The 25767-nt window shown below is 34.9% G+C and overlaps 1 protein-coding gene across 1 annotated transcript; it reads left to right on the top strand.

The window, feature by feature from the left end:
• Positions 1-2222: 2222 nt before the first annotated feature.
• LOC124366275 lies at positions 2223-24824 on the top strand. Its single transcript, XM_046822682.1, has 10 exons — positions 2223-2396; positions 3563-3751; positions 5402-5535; positions 17124-17486; positions 18987-19134; positions 19405-19573; positions 20787-20872; positions 21014-21154; positions 22669-22845; positions 24469-24824. The coding sequence occupies exons 2-9, from the start codon at positions 3585-3587 to the stop codon at positions 22835-22837; spliced, it is 1377 nt and encodes a 458-aa protein (XP_046678638.1). The 5' UTR covers positions 2223-2396; positions 3563-3584; the 3' UTR covers positions 22838-22845; positions 24469-24824.
• The last annotated feature ends 943 nt before the right edge of the window (positions 24825-25767 follow it).

The raw sequence follows: 25767 nt of genomic DNA, 5'->3' as shown, positions 1-25767 counted from the left end.
ATACCTTCTTCCACCACTTCTTAGATTTTCTACCAAAATCATAGATACTAACTTTCTGATCGGAAAGATCTACACCGCCCATGATTTCGTTATAGAAAGCAGTTGATTCAGGACATGGGACTAGTTTTTTCTTGCCATTTTTTTGCATTCGCTGAACATTTGTAACAGTATCCTTGTGAAAATTGCTGAGGACCACAAATTCTTTTGAATCCTTCCACCTAGCAGCAAGGACACCAAGATCATTCCCCAAAAAGTCGAATTCTCCCTTTTCCAGCTTTTTATCAAAGTGTGGCGTGTTTTTTCTATTACTAATACAGGTAGCAACACAAGGGTGGCTGATGGTATTCAGTATGTTTACAGAAGTAAAAAACCGATCAAACGATAGTGCAACTTTTTCTTTATCGCCTCGAATGCTAGACGAAAGTTTTTCTATAACTCTTTCGCCTAGAGTACCATCGACATTCTCCGTCTCCTTCCCAGCATAAACATTCAAATCATAACAGTACCCAGTCTCAGCGTCACACCTTTCTCATAGTTCGATGCCTCTTTTTATTGGTTTTAAAGGTAAATATTGTTTGAGGGAAGATCTTCCTTTGAACTTTGCCATATACTCATCTATGCTTTGATAACTTGCTTCACTTTTTGCTTTACGAAAGGTAAATTTTAATCATGATATCATTTCATCGATATAATTATGTCTTTGAAGCATTTTCGGGTTGCTGAGGCAAATTGAAATACATTTTAGAAATTAATAGCTGGAATCGTTGCCTTGAAATAGCAAGTTTGATTGCTTTATTACCCATTGAGTCATAAGTTGACGAATAATCTGAGAGGCTAGGTAGATGGTTGTAGCACATGACCAGAATACATCACACTAAAAGCATATTATCATAACAATTTGTCATTTCTACTTTTAATTTTTGAAGTGAAAACTTCTTTAGGCACGTTGAGCGTTTTGGTAGAGGGTAAAATCCTCGGTTCGCGTCACCGACATGTTAATGATACTAACCTGCATGAAAAAGTCAGTCTCGCTGTGTTTTTTAACCGTAGACTTGGCCGCGGACTACTAACCTGCATGAAAAAGTCAGTCTCGCTGTGTTAAAACTGTCCCGGCGGAGTATGAAAACAGACTGCGAAAATCAGTGACCTTTACGGCTTCCTCTCGCGATTTAAAAGTGAAGCCAATTTCGTACAATTCTGTAAGATGCGTCAAATTAAAGCTCTTAATATTGGCAATCTATTGGTTACATTTTTAAATATTAAAAAAAATTTCGAAATAATTTTGATTATTGTTTACATTTTACATAGCGTTTACAATGACAAGAAAAAAGTAGTAAGCGAGGATTTTTTTTATTTTTTGGTCCGAAAAAAATTTGTCAGCGAGAAAGTTGTGTGAAAATAGATGAATATTTTTTTTGTAATTTATCATTTTTTTATTGGAAGTTTAGTTTAGCCTGTAGTAGCGTATGAAGTGATGAGTGAACGTTTCTGCCGGAACTGTAGTTGGCGCATTGGCTCACTGATACCGTATTAACTCAATAAATTAGTTTATTGTGCAATAAAAATACCTTTACGAAAGAACCAAGTTAATTTAACTAATTTATTAGTTTTAAAAATATTGTGGGTTTAATTGTTATTGCAATTATATACTTTATCCGTAGCAATAACTGTATTATTTACAACGGTGTTCAACTCACTGTTGTTCACTCGGTGTTTAATCACTTATAAATGAATAATGAAAACAACGATTATTACGGTATAAGATTTATCTTACTAGCGTGGTAAAATAGATTTCTAGTTATTTGATAATATTTTTCGTGGATTTTAAAATTGGAAAATTAAAAACGCGTCACATTTACAATTACAGATGTACTGCTACTATAACGTATTGTTAATTACTCTCAACTTAATAGTTCCGTTTTCACTTCTATCGGCAGTCCCACGACTGCTACTGTTTTTTTTTTTTTTTTTTTCTGTAACAAGTCTAGTCTCTGGTTAGTGCAGTGAGAAATAAACATGAATAGGCATTTAGGAAAAACTTGAAATAAAATTTCCAATTCGCTTGAACCTCTATCAACATTTGCAAGTATTATTGGACGCCTTAAATAGTTGTTTAAATTGTAATAAACAAAAAGGGACAACCACAACATTTTTTTGTAGTATGAAGCAGCATGCGTTTCTCTGGCGCCTGTTAACCTTTTGTGCTTTCTGTGGAAAAAAATTGAGTAAGGTGCCGGCTTTCGTCTTCGTGTCATTCATTTCATTGTTTGTTATATTATTGTGGTGCACGGTGCAGATGTTGGATTGGATCGGTAAACAAAAAGTAGAATCGTTGATTTATTATATGAAGATAAATCTTTAAAGTTGTGAGGAGGTTAATTATCTTTTGAAGAAAAGTAAGTATGATGTTCTAACCTTAGACATTCTTTTTGAAAATTTTTTAAAACTTATTTATAGGTCTAAAGTTTTAAGTTAATTATGTAGGTTATGTTCAGTTTGAAATCGCAGATATAGACTAGACCAGCAAAAGATGCTAATAGGCCTAGATGATTTTGAGGTAAATAGGCATTTGAAACAGAGTATGTGGACAAATTTAATCAACATTGCAATTCCATAACCAACAACTTGGTATAGGCTAACTGAAAAGTGTTCAAAATAAAGTTCAACTAAGAGAAAACAGTTGTTTCGGAATGTTTTAGGATCGGTTAGAGATAATGTTCGTAGAATTCTTTTATTTACAATCTAATTAAAAAGTTGAACAATACATAAATTACATAACAATTAACCCAGTCATTATGTACAATGCTTTTTTCGTGTTGTGAACTGGCAGGGTAGCAATTTGTGACAGATTAATCATAACCTGCTAACAAAGTCATCTTTTGAACAATCTGCATTCAAATCATAATGAAAGTTATATAAATATAATCAGCAGATTCCATACTTTCTTTTAACGAACTCAATTTTATAATGTTACAATTCTTTATATTGTTACTGGCCACTTAAAAGCTAAAGATGTTAACGTGCTGTGCAATCTTTACAACTATTGCTGTTCAAGTCAATTGCATTCTGTTCTTTTTAGTTTGATGTTGTCTTTGTTCTGTATTATAAAAATATACATTTTCTTGGTCGGCATAAAAACCCGGATAATTTGTATATTTAAAATTTTTAATTCAAGGTGTTTACTGATTTCTATAAGTTTAAGCTATATAAAACAAATTGAAAGGAGTATCCCACTTTCACATGTGCTGGTGTGATGAGTATTTGTGCTCTGGAATTGCATTCTGTACTGTGACAATGCCTGGGTTAATTTTTCCTGTCTGGACTACAAGCAGTTTTAGAGAATGTTTCATTTCTTATCTCTTTTTTTAGTGGCAATCAATTTCTGCACATTCTAACTTTTATGTACTAATTGTCTCTTCACTTGACAAAGAGGATAGATTTAAATCCTTGAAATGTATTGTTATAAAGATGGCAAATGTCAGAAATCCTATTATTCTTTCAAACTATTTTATATATTACAACATATTTATACTAAATTGTATCCAGTAAATCACTTTTGCAGCAAGGTCTGTCTGAAAGTTGTGATGTTCAACACCAGCTGGGATGTGGACCGTTACAGAATCGAACACGAGTCTGATGAACACTGGGGTCTGCGGAGACAGTTCATGGTTGCCCATAAGGAGAAGTATCCAGAAGATCGGCTTGTATGTCTCACCCAGGTGTTCTTCAATATGGAGTTCCTGGGTTGCAGGTAGGCATTATTAAGTTAAATTAGCAACTCTCACTAATATATATATCTTTCTGAGGATCTCTACAAGGGAATTTGTCTGTAGTTTTTTGCAATTTTCCTTTTTGCCATTTCAAATTGTAAATAGGTCCTACTGCTTTTTACGTAGCTAGTCAAAATGTACGGTTTCAATTATGTAAGTGAAATTTTCTTAAAATGTTCATAAAAATACGTACAGTCTAGTTGATATATACATATGAAATACATACACAATATAACTTTGAAAAAACTGCCACCATAAAGTTAAAAATTTTGTACAACAACATTAAAAGCATTGAATCTTTAGAGTACTGTCAAGCTACTGAAAATGTTTTGTTCAAACCAAAGACTTTGTTATATTTATAATTTAAACCAGTGAACTTGAAACACAATGACAGACCTCTGTGGAAGCTGCTAATGGAGTACTAGCCCCCTCATTTATGGTACCTATGCTATGCATGAGAAATAGAAAGTATGAAACATCCGTTGAATATCCTATTGAATTAAATTATGGGTATATTCATGTTTTGATTTGTTCACTTACTTAATCCTCAAACTGGCAGAGTTCACTTGTGTACCATAATGTGATTTTCATTAAAGCTTTTCTTAGAACAGTTATACCATAAAAATTCAAACAATACATAACTTGCTACAAATCACACTTCAGAAAAACAGTAACAGTTGTGTTTGGTAAGTGACTTTCTAGTATTCTATTATATGTAAATGCGTAAAAGGTTTAAATATAAATTTCAAAATACAACAAAGTCAATTTCTGTATTGATTAAAATTATGTAGTTCTTCTTTAATATTTTCTATAAATCTTTTTGTAATTATTGTTTTTGTTGTTAGTTTATTGAGGATTCCATTATGTTTTTGTGTTTACCCCCATTTACAAATGAACATCAGGGTATTATAAACCTGACCACCTACAAATTTGATGAAATTTGGTATGAAGGTTGTCTTCCTCATATATATTAGCAAAATTGCCAACTTTTCTCCAAATATCCCAAACGGTTTCTAAGTTATAGCTATGTAAAGTTTCTCAGATCGACCATAATAAAAGCAACCAACATGTTTTGAAATCACCATAACATTTCTCCTAACTGAGCTGGACATATGGAGGTGTTATCATTTTACTCAAGTTTAAATACTCTTTCTGTTGATGTACAACACAACATACTTTGTTAAAAAAAAGCTTCTGGAAAATCAAATTCAAAATTTGTATTTTTTCAAAAAGTGCATTTTTGGAAATTTAAAAAAATGCTATAAATAGTTAATATTTTTTGGTATTGATTCTCAAAAGTGGTAGGCTGATGTGGTTATAGTCAAATAATAATTTAAGAAAGGGTATTTTACAAGTCTTGTGAAAATGCAATAAATACTATGTATGTATTATATTATTATTTTGGTCGATGTTGAGAAAATTTACATACCTGTAAATTAAAACGTTTGAGATATTTTCATAAAATTGGAAATTTCATAACAAATTTCATCAAATTCTGAGGTGGTCAAGTAGATTTTTTTATTGTAGTTTGTTGATTTCATATGGAATGACCCGAATAAAGATGTAAGTTTTGTAGAATAAGGTTAATTGTCAGTAGACTTGTCACCTTCCTAACGTGATGTGTCTGGCAGATACCCCCACAAGACAATGGAGCTGGTCAATAGACTGGCCAAGGAGGTGGCGGAGGAGTTCAGAGAGTCTAGGAAAGGCAGACTGAAGAGGACGTTTGTGGGAGCGCAAGACGCTGCAGGAGCTAAAGCTAAGGGTCAGTAATCAAAAATTTATTGTTACTTAACATTAATAATTGTAGTAGATAAAGTCTATAATGATCAGGTGACTCGTCAATATAACTTAAAATATACTTATCTGAAAAGAAAAAACCAATTTATAAACATAATTAATAATTCATCAATTAAATAATCATTATTAATCACACAAAACGGTCTAAGACGTTGGACTTTGGGTCTGAGTTAGAGATAGCGCAGGTTCAAATCCTGTCTGTGACCGAAGCACTTTTTATCAGTGTCATCGACCTTGTACTGTATCGACTCTCCCCCTTATTCTGTTTGATAAGATCCTCGCACAGGCCAGTGGCTCATGAGGACAGGACAGAATAAGGCTTAAAAGGGGATCAACCTCTCCTTAATAAAATAAATATACACATTAAAAGTTTTGGAAGGGTTGGGGAGTAATTTATTCAATGAAGGTTGCATCAATTAGAAAATAATTTTCTGAATAATATTCGTTCTTTATTAAGATATTTTTTTAATTTTATAGAGAACTTTTCTAGAGGCAAAGAGGAAAGAGAAATTGGAATTGTATTGTAAAATTTTAGTCCTTTGTAATAAGGGGACATTTCAAATAATTTAGTTCTATGGATTGGATACGTAAGTCTGTCTCTCTGTCTTGTATTGTAATCATGATCTTTTGTAGTGATATTATTAGGGTATGTTGCTTCACAATCAGGTTAACCCATTGCGGATCGTGAAAACGGCGCGCGCGCGGGCCTTAGAGTACGAATTAATCCGTATTACAACGCAGCACCCGCAGTGGTTGCACGCCTACCTGCCTGCTTAGCGCGCTCGCTAATTATACATGTTTTGTTTGTTTATGTTGTTATTTATGTTATATAAACATTATACAGATCATATTAAACAAGTATATTATACTAAAAAAAATGTAAAAATACAGGTACGTAACATTTTTACTAACGTTTTTTGCGTGTTGTAGCTGCTTGATTGTAGGACGGATCAAATGTTTTACAGAATAAAAAAATGTTGTAATAATACTGTCACTTCAAGAAACAACTAATCTAATATTTACAAAATATTTACACTGTATTGAGACTGTCTTTTGTCTTAGTAGTGGATTTTAGTGTGATAGCCCGCTCGTCACTGTGTGTGACGATTGGGATGGATTTTTTGGAAGCAACGTGTCACCGCGCAGGGACTAGGCTTGTACCCGCCTGCACGATGAAGACCGTGGAGCGACCATAATCCTAATTACACAATATTCTCCTGCCAGCTTTGATTAAGAATTTTAAGTTGTAATTTAAGGACCAAACACTAAAAGTAAATCGTAAAACAATTTCAATAACCGCCAAAAGATAATCCACACTTACCGACACCAATTTACACATACCGACACGAATTTACACATACCGACACGCCGACCTCCCATCACGACCAAAAACCCGTCCCAACATACTAACAATTTATAATTTACAATGACCCCCCTATAATTTTCCGGCACCTAACCCCCCCCCCCCTGATTATTAAATCAATCCATAGTGTGACACACAATTCTTAAAATAAATAATAAAAAATAAGACTTGCGACAGGTAATATCTCCGTCACCGCCACTCGCCGATCAGACGTCCTCACTGGTCCCTGACTCAATCTAGACTCCCCCTTATCAGACCACCGGTCCTCCATCCGCACGCGGCTTATCAGAAAAGACCGGTTCTAATCGTTGATTCGGCGGTCTGATAAATGTGGTGGGCAGTCACCACAATCTCCCCCCCTAAAGGAAAAAAATGGAGAGGAAGTGGGGAAGGAAGAAACATTATAGTTAAATAAAAATTTCAATTTGGAATATCCAAAAAAATATTGGATGCTCTCCACCAATCGAAGAGCGGGTGACGACAGGAGGACCAATTACGTATTAATAAATAATGATGGAACCAAATCCAACTGTTGGTCTACTCTTGTACTAGTCACCCTTCAAGTATTGACCGAATAGGCGATCGCACCTACCGTTAATATTTTGTATATATTCTAAAACAACGGGAAAAATGTCACACACCCACCCCCCCGAACAGGAAAGAGTTTCGATACAATCAGAAAGTTGTTATGTGATTGTGTAGTGTATGTGAGGGATTTAGGATTGAATTCTGGTCATCCTGAAAATAAAATTGCATGTGGATTCCGTGCGGAGAGAGAGTGGTTTACGCGCCTGGTTTTTTGGCGACCTTATAGGTTGTCTTTGTTCTGCTTGCAGTCGATGTGCGTATACAGTCCTGTGGGTTTTAGCGATACTTCTAGTGAAGATAGTGTCTTCTTCCAGAGACGAGAGTTTTTTGAGGTAATGTGTTTTGGTGCTTGCACTGTGGTACGTCTCTTCTTTAGATGTTGCCGTTCTTGATCCTGATGACTTCATTTGCAATTGCAGTGACAACACTGTTTCTTTCACATGGTATGTATAGCTTTCAGTTATCCAATGGCCATTGTTCAGGGTGGAGAATTTGGTAAGGATTAATTTATGTGGAAAGTGCTCGGAATACACATTGCGCGTATTTACAAATATTCACATATTCTTAAATTAGGAATTAATTGGAATATGATAGGATTTTGACGTGTCGTGTGGCGAAGTATTGTAGTATTTTTTAGTAATGAGGTAGTATATTTAAATTAGTGTGTGACATTGCCCATGTTCCCGCAAAGCTAAGGTGCGTAAATATACGGCGAAAAATTTTGGGGATGGTCGTCCGGCTGGATCATAACTTGCTTATGCGATATCCAAAAATAGCTCCGTTATACAAAAAAAATAGATCCACTTTACGATTAAAGGTCGGATACACGAATATATAAATAAGCACACAAATAACAAAGGTATCCCTAACAAGGAAAACATACATTAAGATATAATAGTGAAATGACAAGGAAAGGTATTTTTAAAATATACCCATTTACAATCAACACCTAACTCATATATTCGCTTGCACAAAATTCACGTAGAATGTAGACGGTGTTATATATATCTAGCAATAAATAACATTTAATTATTTAGAAAAACATAGATATTGCAACTTAACTTAATGTTCGTTTGATCACATTAAATTTGCAAAAATTCACACACAACACACATACGAGCAGCATACGATGCTACGAGTAATAACGATTATTGTATTTCATACGATTAATGCGTTTATCATGTTTATATTCGTAACTCGTTCTGAATAGTTTAAGACAGGATAAACCTATCTGTTCAACATAACTAAAATCAAATCCTAAACACAACATATATTACAACATAAATTACACAAAATAGCACAAAAGTATTTTTAGTTTTTGTACAATATGACTCCTACAGATTTCCCTACATTTTGGTAAGACGTTAGTTGTTAGTAAAAGTAAGGATAGAATAGAGATGTGTAGATTTTCTTCTTGTCTGATTGTGTATATCTATGGAGGAAGAAAAAAATTAATTTGACCATGTGATCAACATGTTCAAAAGAATCTATGCATTTCCTGGTTGATAAGCAATCCGGTAAAAGGATGCGCACTAAAAATATAATAAAAAAAATGCATCTTTACCATAGATTATTTTACCCAAAAGCTACGTAAAATTGCAATATAGAAAGAATTTATGAAAAAAAATTACAATATACAAAGAACCCACCAACCGAGGAAACTCAGACTTCATCTCCATAGTGTGTTCAAAGTGTATATTTAGATACTCCACCAACGATCAAACCACAGACCACTGTAGGGAAGCCCTCATAGAAAACTCCCTCAGACTCAGCAGCCGTGCAAGCAGCCGCTAACAGAGGACCCAAAAGTGTAATAATGTGTAAGAAGAATGTTAGAGTGTGAAAGAAGAGGAAAAGATACATTGAACTAATATCACCTAGGGAGAATTGTGTAGGAATATGGTCGCTTACCACGGACTTAATATTTAGGGCATGAAAAACTTCTTTAATTGAGATATATGAGCCTTTCTTATAAACTTCCCATTTGTAGGATTGACGAGAGTCTAGCTGTGACAGGTGATGTAAAGCATTCCACCACACAAGGTTTGGACCACAGGGGGAGCAGTTTACTGTTTGATGTTCTCAGCAGCTTTACTAATTGGATTATTTCGAAACATAACCCAGTCACCCTGTGAGATGTGGGTAGTTGTCCTACCAGCGTTGTATAAGCGTTCCCTAATTGACCTAGCTTTTTTTTAAGTTTGAGAGTGCATTGTCCCAAACGCTGTTGCATTGTTTGTAGCGGTTTTCTTGCGCCAGTAATGAATCGAGATTCCATGCCAATTCGAGTGGATGCTGTATTTCCCGGCCTAGAAAATACGCTAGCTGGAGTTGCTTTAGTGCTTTCATGTGATGCTGAGTTAAAAGCTACCTGCAGCCAGTGAATGTTCTCATCCCAAGTCTTGTGGTTATGTCCGTGAAAAATTCGTAGTGCCACCTTAAGATTTTTATTAACCCGCTCAGCATGACTAGGATTCGGGTAGTAAGCAGAAGTGTAAATATGTTGGATTACCGTAAGTCATACACATGTCTGCCATATGTCTAGATTTAAACTGGGATACGTTATCTGAAACTAAAAATTTTGGGAACCCAAAAAGAGAAAAAACGTTTTTAGACAAAATATCCACTGTAGTTTTTGCTGTTAGCATTTCTAGCTGGTAACAGAATAACAAACTTGGAGAAACGCATCAACTACCGTCAACAGATATTTGGTTGCCTTTGTTTTTGATCTAGGAAGTTTACCAATGTGATCTATGAATATCTTTTCAAAAGGTCTTGTAACTACTTCCGATGCAAGTTTACCCACTCTAGAGTTTTGAGCCTGCTTGGAACGTTGACAAATTTGACATGATCTTACTCGGTCTGCTATTATTGTATCAAGTTTTTGGGCCCAAAATATTTTAAGAATACGCTTTTGTGTTCTTTTTAATGCCCAAGTGAGCTGCAGTTGGGGACTCATGATAATATTTAATAACCATATCGATGAGTTTGTAAGGTAATACCACTCTAGGTGTATGTCTGTCCGATATTTTGTACATCAACACTCCCTGACTAAGTTGATAGTTAGTGGCCTATTACTCGACTTTATAATCTTTAAGAGATCAGGGTCTTCACGTTGATGAGTACCAATATCTTTAAACATTTCTGGGAATCCTGCCAAGAGTGCCACTTGTGGTAAGGTGGATGGCTTTTCCGATGAATTATTTGCGTGCACTTCAGTTGGTTCACTGTTTTCGAACAGGCGCGATAAACAATCAGCAACTACATTATCCGATCCTTTGATATGTTGTACTTGAAATTTAAACAAATTTATAAATGTAATCCAGCGAGAAATTTTTCCAACTTGACGTGGGTGGGTTTAAAAAGCCAGGATAATGCCGAGCAATCCGTCTGCAAAAGGAATTCCCTATGTTCAAGATACTGTTGGAATTTGGAAAAGGCAAAGACAACAGCCAGGCATTCAAGTTGAAGAGTGTCATAATTTTGCTCATGCTTGTTTAGTGGTCGCGAAGCAAATGCCACTGGCATCAAGTTGCCATTATATTCTTGGCTGAGTGAAGCACCTAGGCGGAGGTTGATGCATCGGTTTGTAAAACAAAAGATCGATTAAAATCCGGCATTTTCAAAACTGCATTTGATGTCAAGGCTGTTTTTAAAGTTTTTCGAATGCGGATTGTTGTTCAAGCCCCCAGGTAAATTTTACACCTTTCTTCTTTAGACTATTAAGTGGTTGCGCTATTTTTGCAAATGATTTAATGAATTTAGAATAAAAGGCTGTCATACCCAAAGATCTATTTAGCTGTTTCAAGTTTTTAGGAGCGGGGGGAACCTCAACTATTGGCTTGCACCTATCCGTGTGAATCGTCACGGTATGATTGGCAAATGTGTGACCTAAAAAATTGGATGTGATTTGCTGCCAGGGTCATTTTATCTGGATTGATGGTTAATCCTGCCTGCTTTAGCCGATTTATGACTTCTCGGAGATGGCACAAGTGCTGATCAAAAGTACCGTTTGTGTATATGCACAAATCATCGAAAAAATTGAACACATATTTGTATTTTATATCTCCAAAAAATTGATCAATTAAACGTGTTAGGACTTGAGAGCCGGTTTGCAAGACCGAAAGGCAGAAAATTTGTACTCAAAATTGCCCGAAAGGTAGAACAAAAGCTGTATTATTTCTTTGAGTTCTCTTGTAAAGGGACCTGTAAATATGCCTGATTTAAATCCACCAAACTAAAGAAAGTAGCTTGCCCTAAGTGCTGGAAAGCAGATTCTATAGTTGGCATGGGAGTTGCCTCAAGATCTATTAATGAGTTAAGCTGTCTATAGTTTAATTACCATGCGCGTTTTTCCGCCTTTTTTTGGTACTAAAAATGCTGGCGACGCATAGGGAGACATTGATGGTCTAATCACTCCGTTGGCCCAATAAATGATCCACATGTTCCTTGATTGCCTCCATTTTTAGGTGGAGCAAACTGATAGGGCCTATTTCTAACGATTGTATCAGAATTTAATTTGATTTGATATTCGACCAAATTTGTACGGCCTAATTTAGTAGTAATTGTTTCTGCGGAAAACTCATTTACTAGTCCTAACAGTTGGTCCGCTTGATCAGATGAGAGGTTTTCCCCTAACTTAATTGGACATATTGTTGTACTTGGTAATTCAGCTGATTGAGCGAGATACATGACCGAAGGAGTGCCATATGGAAAAGTTAATGTTTTATTTGCCATATTAATGATCACCCTAGTTTTAGTTAGAAAGTCACAGCCCAGAATAATTGGCATTGGTAATTTCTGAGGCGACAAGAAAAGGAAAATCCCAAGAACAAGTTTGAAATTTTGAAGTGTAATATAACCTTTAAATTAAATATTATATTTTGTCCCGAGGCTGAAATGGCTGACTCATGTATGGTTGAAACAGATTTTATCACCATTGGTATATTCTTTAAATTCTGAAAACAGGCATTCGATATAATGGAGAATGAAGAACCCGAATCTACCAAAGAATTAATGATTAACTTGCGAAAAGTCAAAGGAAACTGTACAAAACTGAACTCCCGGGAAAGAAGGAGCTTGAGCCGACTTGGTGAAAGGTGGTCTTCACTGCTGGCTTGATTTTATCAAAACGGGCGGTTAAAGTTAGAAGAGGGGATTCTCCGCCCATTAGAACCCTCTTTTGTAGTTTTAAAAAACCCACGTTGAGATTGATTTCTGGAGAATCGATTATATAGTTGATTCCTATTGTTTGTATTCATATTTTGAAAAGGAGGTCTATGTTGAGTAAATTATCCCGATTGACTGCGGCGGTTATGAAAACTATTTTGCTGATCTTGTATAGGATATCGATTTTAAGTTACATTGCCTCTCCCTATTTGTCTATAAGATTGGTTTAGTTGACGTCCACCATGGACCTGTGGTCCAGTTTGTTGATAATACTCCGGTGAATTTAAATCTTGTGGTGAACCGGTTTTCCGTATTTTGAATTACTTGTAATCGGGGGGCTAAGCTCAACAATCAGAAATGGTGGCTGGAGCCGGAAAACCCGCTAATCGAGCTCTGGTTTGAGGGTTAATTCCTGTAATGACAATTTCAAGCATCTCCTGGGGTGAAATAGCCGGTAATAAGCAATTCTGCTAACGGTCTGATATCATTGATAAAACTAACCAGTGTTTCATTTGGTTTCTGGATTCTATATATAAGTTCGACCGTGGCCTGTTGACGAGCTCTAGTAGGCAGAAAAGTATCGAGTACGGTGGTAATTAGACTTTCCGGATTCTGTTTTGATGAAATAGCTTGTAGCCAGATATTTTCTTAATTGACCTGTAGTTTTAGGTAAAATTGCTAATATGACGCTGTCTGGATTAGCTAAATTTAGCATCAAAATTTCCCTAAATTTTATAACAAAATCGAGTAGTTTTCTAATAACTATTCCATCAAGCGATGGTAAATCTGTAATTAAATCAGTTAACACAGAGGGGCAACATTGCGCGTGATGTCGAGGGTGACGGTGAAGTCCCCTGCATCTGCGACAAGGCTGACGCAATTTGGTTTCCCACAGCGGTTGCCGTTGTGTGGACTATTTGCATCCAATCGGTTACGGGACTCTGAATGTCTGTGGTTGTATGGCTAGTAGACGACTCTGTTGGATTAAGAACAGTTGGCTTGACAGTTGGCTCCACTGATACGCTCTTTTAGTAGAACACGATTGTTCTCTAATTTAGGTGCTGGAGTTATTCCCCAACATAAGCACTGTTCTTTGGCCTGAGATGCATTTAATAGATTTACCCAAGCCAGTCCTTTAGGGCGTTTTTCCCATTTCATACGGTGGATCAGTGACACTAACGTCTTCTTTGAGGATATCTTCGCACTCTAACATCTTATTTAATGCTTGACTCAATATAAATAAATTATATCAATTACTAAATTATATCAATACTAATATCACAATACTATTTATTATGTAAAGATGGAGGGGTATTCAGTACCATTGTAAACCATAAGGGGGTTTACCAATTAATATTGTTGTATGTTTCACTTTTACTTATATATTTGTTATTAAATTAATTACTGCAATAATTGAGTGCTTCATTTGATAGTTCAATTTTATTATAGTGGCCAATTATTTAAGCGTATATTCAATTGGATAGAAAAAAGATTATTATATCCAGTAATATTATTACTTAAGGCTTATATATGCATCATATTTTATCTTATGGATACCCTTTATTATTACTTACTGGCATTAAAGTATTTTTTTTTTACAGAAAACATAAACAACAGTCTGTATATTAAACCTATGAAACATTTAATTCAGTTTTAAAATAACAAGTCTATATTTCTATTTTAGCTGGTTTTTAATAACTGGTTTCAAGAGTTTTTTTTTTAATATATCTTTCAATAACATTGTTTAAAAGTAGAAAAACCCTTCATTGTTAAAATGTACGCTGTCTAGTCTGTCCGAATGTGGGTAAAATTTATGGAATAACTTTCGATTATAAATGACTGTGGGAGTAGGAACAATAGTGTTGTTTACCGACTTCAATGAAGATAAAAAACTGGTTGAAGGCATTTAATTTATTAAACTGTGTGATTGCACCGTTGAATACGAGGATAAACCGGAAGCTGAGAGATTAGAATGTGTAAATTTGGACATAGACGTCGAATGCATTTCAATAGAGCTACAAATTGTTGCTTTAAAATGTCTACAGGCGTGGCGTCACCGCGCAGGACTAGGCTTGTACCCGCCTGCACGATGAAGACCGTGGAGCGACCATAATCCTAATTACACAATATTCTCCTCCAGTTTTGATAAGAATTTTAAGTTGTAATTTAAGGACCAAACACTAAAAGTAAATCGTTAAAACAATTCAATAACCGCCAAAGATAAATCCACACTTACCGACACCAATTTACACATACCGACACGAATTTACACATACCGACACGCCGACCTCCCATCACGACCAAACCCGTCCCAACATACTAACAATTTATAATTTACAATGACCCCCCCATTAATTTTTTCCGGCACCCTAACCCCCCCCCCCTGATTATTAAATCAATCCATAGTGTGACACACAATTCTTAAAATAAATAATAAAAATAAGACTTGCGACAGGTAATATCTCCGTCACCGCCACTCGCCGATCAGACGTCCTCACTGGTCCCTGACTCAATCTAGACTCCCCCTTATCAGACCACCGGTCCTCCATCCGCACGCGGCTTATCAGAAAGACCGGTTCTAATCGTTGATTTCGGCGGTCTGATAAATGTGGTGGGCAGTCACCACAATTGTCAACATTAGTATCCGCGTAATTATGAAAACGTGGACAAATACGCGTGATAGAACCGTCTCCATCCTCAATAACACTATCGATATCACTTTCATCACTTCCAATTTCTAATAATAGTCTATCTAATTCAGATGATCGTAAATTGTCACCCATTTTATTTACGTACACGCACACGAGGCAAAGGAAAATCGAACGCCACGACTGTACGCCTTAGACAAACTATTTGTCGCAAATAATAACGTTATTGACCGATAACGAGGGGAGTATTTGTGGACGAGTACCAGAGATAAGATAGGAAGCCAGTCCAGGAAAACAGACTATAAATATCTCCGAGGCATATAACAGCGATAAGCGTTCAAAACAAATGAGTCATCCGTACCACGTCATCCGCGTGAGGGTCACGTCATTGTGCTTTTGGTCCACGCCTCGCTCCGCGTCACCCTCACGTCGTTGATCCGCAATGGGTTAATACATTCAAAGTACTTGGTTCCAATTGGACCTGCATCGTGAAATGCTGCACAGAATGCTTCAAAATGTTTTGCATCAGTTAATTGTAGTCATTCTTTATGTCACAGCGAATGAGTTAACTTAAACATATTCAGTTTAATATTCCAAAAACAAAGTATCAAAATAATATTATTTTAAATAAAAAATTATATTATCTGGAAATAAAAAGTAAAGACTATATTCCATGCTGTAAGTAAGGAGAGAATAAAGACTACATTTCATGAGGATATCTCCTACCTGAACGTCACTCAGGAAAGTTGACACTTATCGTCCAGTTGATCATGTGGAAACAGATTATTTAGAGCTAATGGTAATTCCAGTGAAACTGTCATACAACAGTTATCTGCATTTCATACAACAGTTATCTGCATTTCATACAACAGATCAGGATAAGTATTGTTTACCAGTACGAGCAAGGTTCTGAGGAATTTAGATTTTCCAAGTTATGAATGTCATGAAGGCATTCACTGTTTCCAAGCTGTCTTTGATGTGGTTAAAGCCAAAAAAGAACTAAATTGTTTCTAGGTAAAACTTGATCGCTTCCAATAACGATAAAATCGCTCCAGCACATAACATTACTATGTCTTCATTCACTACAACTTTGCCCTTCGAGAAGAAAGTGTTGATAAATATACACAATCAATTGTAAACATAAACACGACAAATTTACCATATCATGTAACAACCTCTTTTAAATATACATTACTAGCTGTTTCCCAAGGCTTCGCTCGCTTTTTGTAAGATTTGCCTGTGTTTGAGTACCTTTGGTTCAAGTGAATTATATTTCCAATGCTGATGCAAAGTTTGCCTTGTTGCCACGATCAAGAAATCTATCAAAAGTGTATGTTTATAGCCATTGTACACGCACATGTACTTTATTATAAAGTGGTCTAACTATTGAGCTTTAAGTTCAATCAGAAATCTATTATAAAGACAAATATACATTATAACTTAGCATCTTCAAATAGTGTTTGGCTATTTAATATACACAACTGTCTCGTAATTGCAGTTTATAATGTGCAGGCACTTTGAAAACATCTTTTAGCACTGCCTGGTGGCGAGTTACATCATTGGATATAGCATATAAACCTTCTCCATGGAAAAATACGTAGAAATTATCATAATGATTGGTCAAATAGTTCATAGCCAGTGAAATATTTTCGTGGTACATGTATTTTGTAATAAAAAATGTATTGTAACTTTCTACCTTGAGTTTCAGAGTGAAATATTGTGGTTACATATGACTAAACAAAAAAACCTGTAAAAATATGATTTTAAGATGGTTTTGTTTTGTAGGATCCAAACCTCCACTTGGGGCTCCGGAGAGATTTGCTACTGATGTACCAGGAGATGATGTGGACCAGGGGTCTTGTTTTGTAGGATCCAAACCTCCACTTGGGGCTCTGGAGAGATTTGCTACTGATGTACGAGGAGATGATGTGGACCAGGGGTCTGCGCCAAAGAGACCCAGGGTGGAGAAGGGGAATGCAGAGAATCAGCCAGAGATTATCACATTGGATGATGACAAACCCAAACCGGACGTGAATAAGAAAAGTCAATCGGACATTATTACATTGGATGATGATGATGATGAGGACGATGATGATGATGATGACAATGACAATGATAACAAGTCTAAATCTGTTCCGGATACAAAAGGTAGGATTTTGTTGATATTGGCTATTTTCTCAAGAGAAACTTAAGTGAAATTACAAATCTATTCTTAAGGAAGTGTTGTAGTTTTTCTACAAATTAATTACCTGAAGCTTTTTGAGCTTAAGTTTTAAGATTTTTGTTACTACTTAATGTTGGTCGTTAAGTTTTGATAAGTCTAATATAAAGTATAGTAGCAGCCAATTAAATTAGTCCTTTTAACTGACCGACTACGTACAGGACCAAATCTTGTTTAGATTAAGGCAAAAGTCAGTTAAAATTAATATCATTATAGCTATGAAGTACAATAATGAGCCTGGTGTCATTTATAATCGGTAATGTTTGTTTATGAAACAATTGACAGTGTTACAACTCGTTTGCATCTTACTTCCCGCATTGTATGAATTAATTATACAAAATACAACACTCACCACACAAGAATCCAAAAAGGTCCACAAAAAACTGAGTATAACTGTACAAGAGGTAAGACAGAACTAAGAATTGAACTTGTAATGATCAGTACATTGTTGTTGAACTGTGTGTGGCTAAAAATAGTTGCGATGTAATTACTCTTAGAGATGAAAAATTAACATTTTCAGAAACATCTATTATGTGCATACAAACACATTTCATGTTTAAATCTTGGATAATTCACCTTCAAATTATCATTAAGAACAAGGTGAATATGTTGTCAGTGAGCATCGATAAGGATGGAGGTACCCATTTTTAAGATAATAGTAATAATTATGCAAAATTAACTGCCACTCACATATTCATGCATTGCCTTGTTTTAATCACATCTTCTGTGTATATTTTTTCTAAAATCATAAATGAAATGAAATATGTCTATTTTTTAGGTGGAGTTAGGGTAGGGCTGCTTCAGCCCTCAATTTCACTCAATCTCAGGATAATATGCAAAAATATCAACAATACTAATGACATTTCCTTACAATTATTTGTAACAAATGTAAAAAGACCAATGTCTTAGATGAGGATTTGATATTAGAATGCTGCTTCAAAGTTAACACTTCAATACTTAACGTAGCTATGGTAGGAAGGATTAAATCAATGTGAATATTGAGTTTAGCTCCAGTTCACCTTCCTCTTAATGCAGCATTTGAAATGTTGACATCGTCTGATGTTGAAATGATGTATATAGTTTGTTTTTAGCTTCTTTGTCACCAACATTTTTGGATCTCTTCAGACAATCATGACTCCAGGTTCCACAGTCAAGTCTGTAACAGCATCAGACTCCATACGCTGCACTAAGAAGAAGGAGAACTGCAGTTAAACTCAATATTTCGAAACTTGAAGAATAAAATTAGACTTTTATCAGAAACAACCTGCAGCTTTAAATTACAGCAAAGTGTAGATTACTGTATACCTCGGCTTTTTGAAGAGTTGCGCTCTGTCAACCCTAGGAAGAAAGATTTCCTGTTCACATAAACTCTGTATAAAGCAATTTTAGGAATTAAGTGATTCTACCTTCCTGGTGTCTTGTTCCAGACGTAACAGCTGATGCGAAGGAATTAGCCAAGACGTTTGTTCTGATGATACCACCACGAACCAATAGTATGACTGAACAAGATTCAGTCAACATCATACGTGCAAATTTCCCCGGAAACCAGATGTCTCTAAAGTTCAATGGCAGCAAGTGAGTGTGGTTATGTTCTACTCATACTATTGTCCAATTAAAAGTTTTGTACACTCAGGTTCGGAGCCTGAGTATTGTAGTATCGTAACCATTCTCCCGTAGTATCTTGTATAATGTTCTCTTCTCTTAGCTATCTTTATTTGATATGGCACTTTGTTTTTGCATCTCTCTGTAAATACTACAATTTGGGTTTCAAGGGGCATTTGTTGGATGTCTATGAGTAACTCACAGGTGACTGACCATTTCGTTATCCCACAAAATTGGTTACAGGGAGGAAGGAGGGTGGACGTGCGAGTTATGGGTCAACCCGACTGCCGGAAGTAAACAGAAGCCACCGTTCTGTATAGCGTCCTGCTTCAAGCCAACTCAGCGCGAGGGCAAACAGCAGGCCTCTGCCAACGCTGTAGCTACGTTGAAGAAATTCTGTACCTACATAGAGGTGAGTGTGGGATGAAATGAATGTAACGACTTTCTGGACATTTACTCCATCGTTCAATGATACAAAAAATCGGTAACACTACATTTCGAGATCTACAATCTGATTTCTTCCTCAGGTGACTAACGATCATTTCTATCACTGAACGATGGCAAATGTCTGGAAAAACCCTGTTTCAGTAAACAATTAAAAAATCTTTAGAGCTTGGTTAACTCTAAAAGCTCCTTTTCATAATAGTGGGAAAGCCAGTAAAATGTTGTCATCTGCATATAAATTTTTACTTATAAAAGAATTGCATATCATCTTCATGAATAAAGCCTCCTCCAAAATAGTATTGAATTAAAAACCCTGATCGGTACAGAATTCAAGAACATTCTCGAAAACGTCCAAAATAGATACAGAAAAGTTTTTAAAATAGATAAGAAAAATAAAATTGAAACACTTGAAAACAATTATGCCTAAAATTGGCAAATTGAATACGGATGCAAAACCTCTCTTTAAAAATCCTCAATGATGCAGAAATGTCACTAAACTTCTGGCTTCTAGAGAGTAATTCCTTATTTACCCTCTAAAAGACCTTAGAAACTTCAGACTTTTAGTTATTATCCATAAAAGTTGTTATATTAAATTAACCATTCATGTTTTTTGAACACTCCAATTCCCTTTAAAGAATTTATATGAACACAATAGAGAAGTTGTGAACACAGGATTTTTAGGTCAAATCGAGCACAAGTTAAGTATTGCTTACATATTTGAGTTGACTACCAGTTGACATGCAAAAGGTCTATTTCTTGTTTAAATTTAATGTTAAATTACGTTATTCTGACAGTGGAGCAATTAAAGATTTCAATTACATAAAAAGTAATAAAATAATGTTAATTTCCCATGGGGATCTCTTCAGGGGTCAATCCTAGGTCCAGTTCTCTTTCCAGTTTATCTATGTCAATTGCCTGAATACATCACTTTAGAATAGTGAGGTGATTTAGTGCTCAGATGGCATGATTCTCTGGTTCAACCTATCACAGACTAAAGACACAGAGCTTTTTGTTAATATCAAAATTCTGCCAACTTTCGAGGTAGGCTTGTTCACATTGCTCTCTAAAACTAAATTTTTATAATACATACTTCATAAGGGTAATTATTCTTTCTCTTTCTTTTTTATACCTTTCTTGTGTCTCCCATAAGCAATTGGTCCTAAAATTATTGTTTGTTACAGCCCAATCCTACTTGGTTTAAAGAAGGAAGAACACCAGACTTCATTGAGAAAAGAATACCTTGCAAGAAAAACCCACGCAGTTATTTGTGAGTAAATGTAGAACTTACGTTTTAATCTACCCTACAATTTGTCACAGTGTAGAGAAACACACGTTTTCAGGCATAATCTGACTAGTTTTTAAGATTTATCAAAGAGATAACCATTATAATAATTGTTCTTCTTTGCAGAATTATGACAAAGAAGGATACTGGCCATGTAACACCGCAGGTTGCCGAGATGCTCCTCACCAATTTTCAAAAGAGCTCCAACGAGGACATGTTTTTCATAGACACAGAGTACAACGAGAAGGAGAAAATACAGTTGATGAAGTAAGTTGAAAAGTCTGTTTCTAAGTTCAACTCTACTTTTAAATGAGAATATAAATTGTTAAATTGTGTTTTCTTTTTGTTGACTATCACGACTCAGATTTCAGAATTTTAATTCTTTTTAACACCTACATTGGTTTGCTTTTGTAATACATTGCGTGTCGTGTCGAAAATCAATAAAAAACCTTTATTAATTTATCTATTGGTGCTATTTTTTTTATAGAATTTTTTTCTTATGATGCGAGGCGAGGCATGCGGGTTTAACGTATGCAATGCTCACGTATGCGTTGTGTCTACATGTAAAGCTGGTAGAACTTTTTACAACAATTTGTTTGTTATTTCTTCTCCCAAGAAAAAGATAAAGATTAACTTTGGCAAAAACTAAATATTTTGTAAGTGCACACTAATTGAATATGTAAATAAAGTATTATGGTTATGATTATGAACAGAGGCAAAATTTTCTGCAGCGCTTTAAAGGTTAAAGTTTGTTTTTGACGGGGAGGGTTTTGGAAGGTAACGTGATTTTTTTGGACACTTGCCAATAAGTACTAAGTGAAAGGAGAATTGCAACACATTTCAAAACCTGGAGTCTGATCTCTTCTTCTGGTGGATAACTAACCTAACATATAGAGTGAAATTAGATTAGAGTGAACAAATCATACCAATTCATTGTAACATGTAAGAAATCACAACAAATGTTGTGTATGTCAACTCCATGCATACTATCTCTAGTCTCAAAATGGTCTTAAGAATCAATCATCCAGAGTGAACCAATGAAAAAGGATCACCCTCCCTTTCTTGATTTGCCACCACCTTGTTTATCCTGTCAAGATCGCTGTATACTACTGTATCGGTTGCTGGTAAGTTGGTACTATTTGGTTATTACAAGCAGACTTTTGCCTTTGTTCTTTAATTCTGATTATAATAATTAATGTTAGCGCATGTTTAAGAGATAATATGAATGGAGTTGATACTTAAAACGTTTGTTATTATTAATGACTTCTGTATCATGATGCATTGGTATGATTTGTTTACTTTATCTTATATGTAGTATATATATATTAGATCAGTGATCTACCGGAGGAAGAGCAACAGATTGTGGAATTAAAAACATAGTGTTATTGTTTTTTGTTTTGTTTCAATTAACGATAGCAAATGTCCAGAAGTTTCATTCCACAGCAATAATGTGTTAACCAGCAATATCGTATTGAGCGAATGGATTAATCATTATGATTACGGGTTACTTTAATAAGGAACAGACACTCTGTATTCTGTAAGTGATCTTACGTTTGTAACCTCACAGTAGATACATTTCTTTTTCTTTTTTTGAACTGTCAGCATGAAACATTCCTTTAATTTGTCAGTTTTTCTGAAACTGAAAACAACCAAGTAAACTATGCTGTTTTGTCAAGTTAAGTCGGTAGGACACCACACAGTGCAGTGGTATCTTATCACCTTATCACCTTACCACCACCAAATTGACAGAGGTAGATATTAATACTTGTCTCCTTTTTCAGCTCTAGCCAAAAGTTCAAACTGGGTTTCCGACATTTTGGTTCAAAAAAGCAATTGAAAGATCACCATGTCTGCATTTACAAGGAGAAACCTGCGGCTGAAGTGGTGGAGGAGGCGAGGAAGTGGGGTGGAAAACACCCCAAGTTTCTGGTGACCTTGAAAAAACCCTGACACTAAAGGTAAGCATACATATATATACCGGATGTCCCAAGAAGAGGTTTAAACGTTGATTTTATATTATTTGCCCATTTATGCACCGAACATTTTCAAACTCTACACAATTCATTAAATAGGTTTTAAAAATATTCTATGAAAATTTCAGCTTTCTAGCAACTGTTGAAACAAAATGCAAAAAGCAAATATTGAAAATTTTACCATTTTGCTTTCTATACAAATTTATTTCTTGAATTACCTGATTAGATTACTGAATTGCTGTTTTAAAGAACAGCTGTTTAATAATGCTCATTCTTGAAAACAGCTGTTTGATTGAAGAATATTTCTTGCCTCATTTTACGGTTCTAGAAATGGATCAAGCAATCTTCCAACAAGATGATGCTCCTCCTCATTTTGCAAATCCTGTCAAGCGATTACTAAATGACAACCTTCATGGTCGTTAGATTGGTTGTAGAAATGATTTTTTAGATTGGCCACCTGATCCCCAGATAAAACTGTGCGTGATTTTTTTTCTATGGGGTTACTTAAAGGAACAAGTTTATACTTGTAGCTTCAATAATCATGAGGAATTTAAACAATCAATTGAAGAGGAATTTCTCTGGATACCGCAGAATTTCTTTGTAAGTGTATCGCTGTTGATGAATCACAGTTTGGATAATTGTGGCTGTAATTGTAGGTTTTTTAACACGCTATGTTCTAGTTTTTTAATTGAAATGCTTTATTTCTCTAGAATATGACAATAAACAATTTTACAAAACCGAAAATACTGTTTTTTTTTTTTACTGTTTTTAAAGTATAATTTTTCAAAATGCCACCATTTTGATTCAACAATTGCTAGAGAGCTGAAATTTTCACAGAATATTTTAAAAACCTATTTAATGAATTGTGTAGAGTTCGAAAACGTTTGGTGCGTAAATTGGCAAGTAATATAAAATCAAACGTTTAAACCTCTATGTGGGACACCCGGTACGTTTGATCAGTGCAACAGTGTCTTCTAAACCACAGTTGGAATGTAATCTACCAACGTTTCCATTTGAGGGTAATAAATATTGAGAATTATATATGGAACTGACAGTTTTTCTTTAGTTACATAATCATACAAATCAGATGTAGTGCTATTATTTATTACTCATTAATTTTAAAATCGAACACTCCGATAATAAAACTTTATTTTGTGAGGTTTTTTGCTTTCAAGGAGAGCATTATCAGAACTGCATAACCGGAAACAAAGAGGTTACAGCAATAATATAAACAAATGTGCACTTAAATAAGAGCACATTATGGCACACCAAAATCAATACGATTGAGTGCTAGGAAAAAATTTGTGCTCTGACTTGAATTGCAGTGGTGGATATATTGATTTAATTGTGGATAATGCATGGAAAATAACTCTTGAACATAAATTGCTAAGGTTGTAAAGGTTGTACAGAGTTTTAAGTTCAACGAAACTGTTCTACAGCTCTGTCAGAATCAAAGACCTGCAAGACATCTAACAGCTTTTTTTTGACATAATAATTTGTCTGATACACAAAAAATACTTCTCAGATGGGCTGTATACTACTTTAAGATTTAAAAGTATGTTGTATAAAGTTCTTGCAGTTTTATTAATTAATCCATATGTTTTGTAGGTCTTCTTCAAGGAGAAGATCCAGCAGTTCATGAATCGGCGGATAAACATAAACAAAGATTAAACTCATTTTATTTACATTTTTATAGTTGTACAAATTTCAAAGGCTTGTAATAATTTTTATTACTTATTTTTTATACGTTTGGAATTTTATAAACCCTCAAGTTTCTGAGTGTTTGATTTTTTATTAGTACAAATAATATAAACATAGATTGAACTAATTTAATTATTTTTTATTAGTACAAATAATTTATTGTATTTAAAACATAATATTTGTTGATTAGTTTTATTCTGTGTACAATTTTTAGTTATTGTTGCAAATTTTACTCAAATACAACTACAACTTATAAAAAAGTAGTTTGTGGTTTTTTCTTATGATCCCAAAATAAAACATCAATAATGTTTTGGAAATCCCTTTGTTCTTCACAGCAAAATGCAAAAATGTCAAAATTGAAATTCAAGGCAATAATGATTGGTTTTTTTATATCAAAGGGATTGTGTATATTGATTGAGTACCAGAGCAAACAGTGAATTAGAATTATTACATCAGTGTCCTTACTAGATTACATGAGCGTGTACAGATAAAACAATGATTTGTGGAAAAAGAAGTCATAGATCTTCCAGCAAGACAATTCCTCAGGTCACAATACTCTTTCTCAATAAAGACGTTTTTAGCCAAATATGACATCCTTGTTTTAGACCATCCACCCTATTCACTTGACTTGGTCCCTTGTGATCTTTTTATTACCCAAAGCCAAATCAGGTTTTGAAGGAACAGTATTTGATACTGTCGAAGCAGTAAAATAAAAAGCGACAGAAGTCATGGACGAGATTACGGAAAATTATCATCAGTGGAAAATAGACATGGAACTTTTTAAGAGTCTGAAAAATCTTTTACTTACAAATATCAGTCTCAGTCTGGATTTTTCTAGTCACAACTAGTATTAGAGTGTATATGAAAAACTTTATCAGACCCTAGACAGTCATTCTTAAAAATACTGATGGTAGGATAGTAAGAGCAAACATACTTCTACTATACTGGAAGGATAATTCCCTTCTTCTTCTTAACATAAAGACATTTAAAAGGATGCAAAGTATGGGATAATTCGTACCCACTCCAGATTCAGATCAATATGATGGGTCAGTTGGGATTGAAGGAAATGCTTTCAATTTTTGGTTGGAAAAATATTTGAATATTAAATTTTTAGCTGGTTAAGATAGCTTCCATGATGACCGAAAAAGTTTTTAGTCATTTTACAAAGGACTACTATGGGCCTTTAACCCATTGAGGTAGACATAC

The sequence above is a fragment of the Homalodisca vitripennis genome, chromosome 7 (genome assembly GCF_021130785.1).
Source record: "Homalodisca vitripennis isolate AUS2020 chromosome 7, UT_GWSS_2.1, whole genome shotgun sequence".
Classification (NCBI taxonomy): domain Eukaryota; kingdom Metazoa; phylum Arthropoda; class Insecta; order Hemiptera; family Cicadellidae; genus Homalodisca; species Homalodisca vitripennis.
Note: the sequence above shows the minus strand (reverse complement) of the source record. Positions and strands in the feature narration are given on the sequence as shown.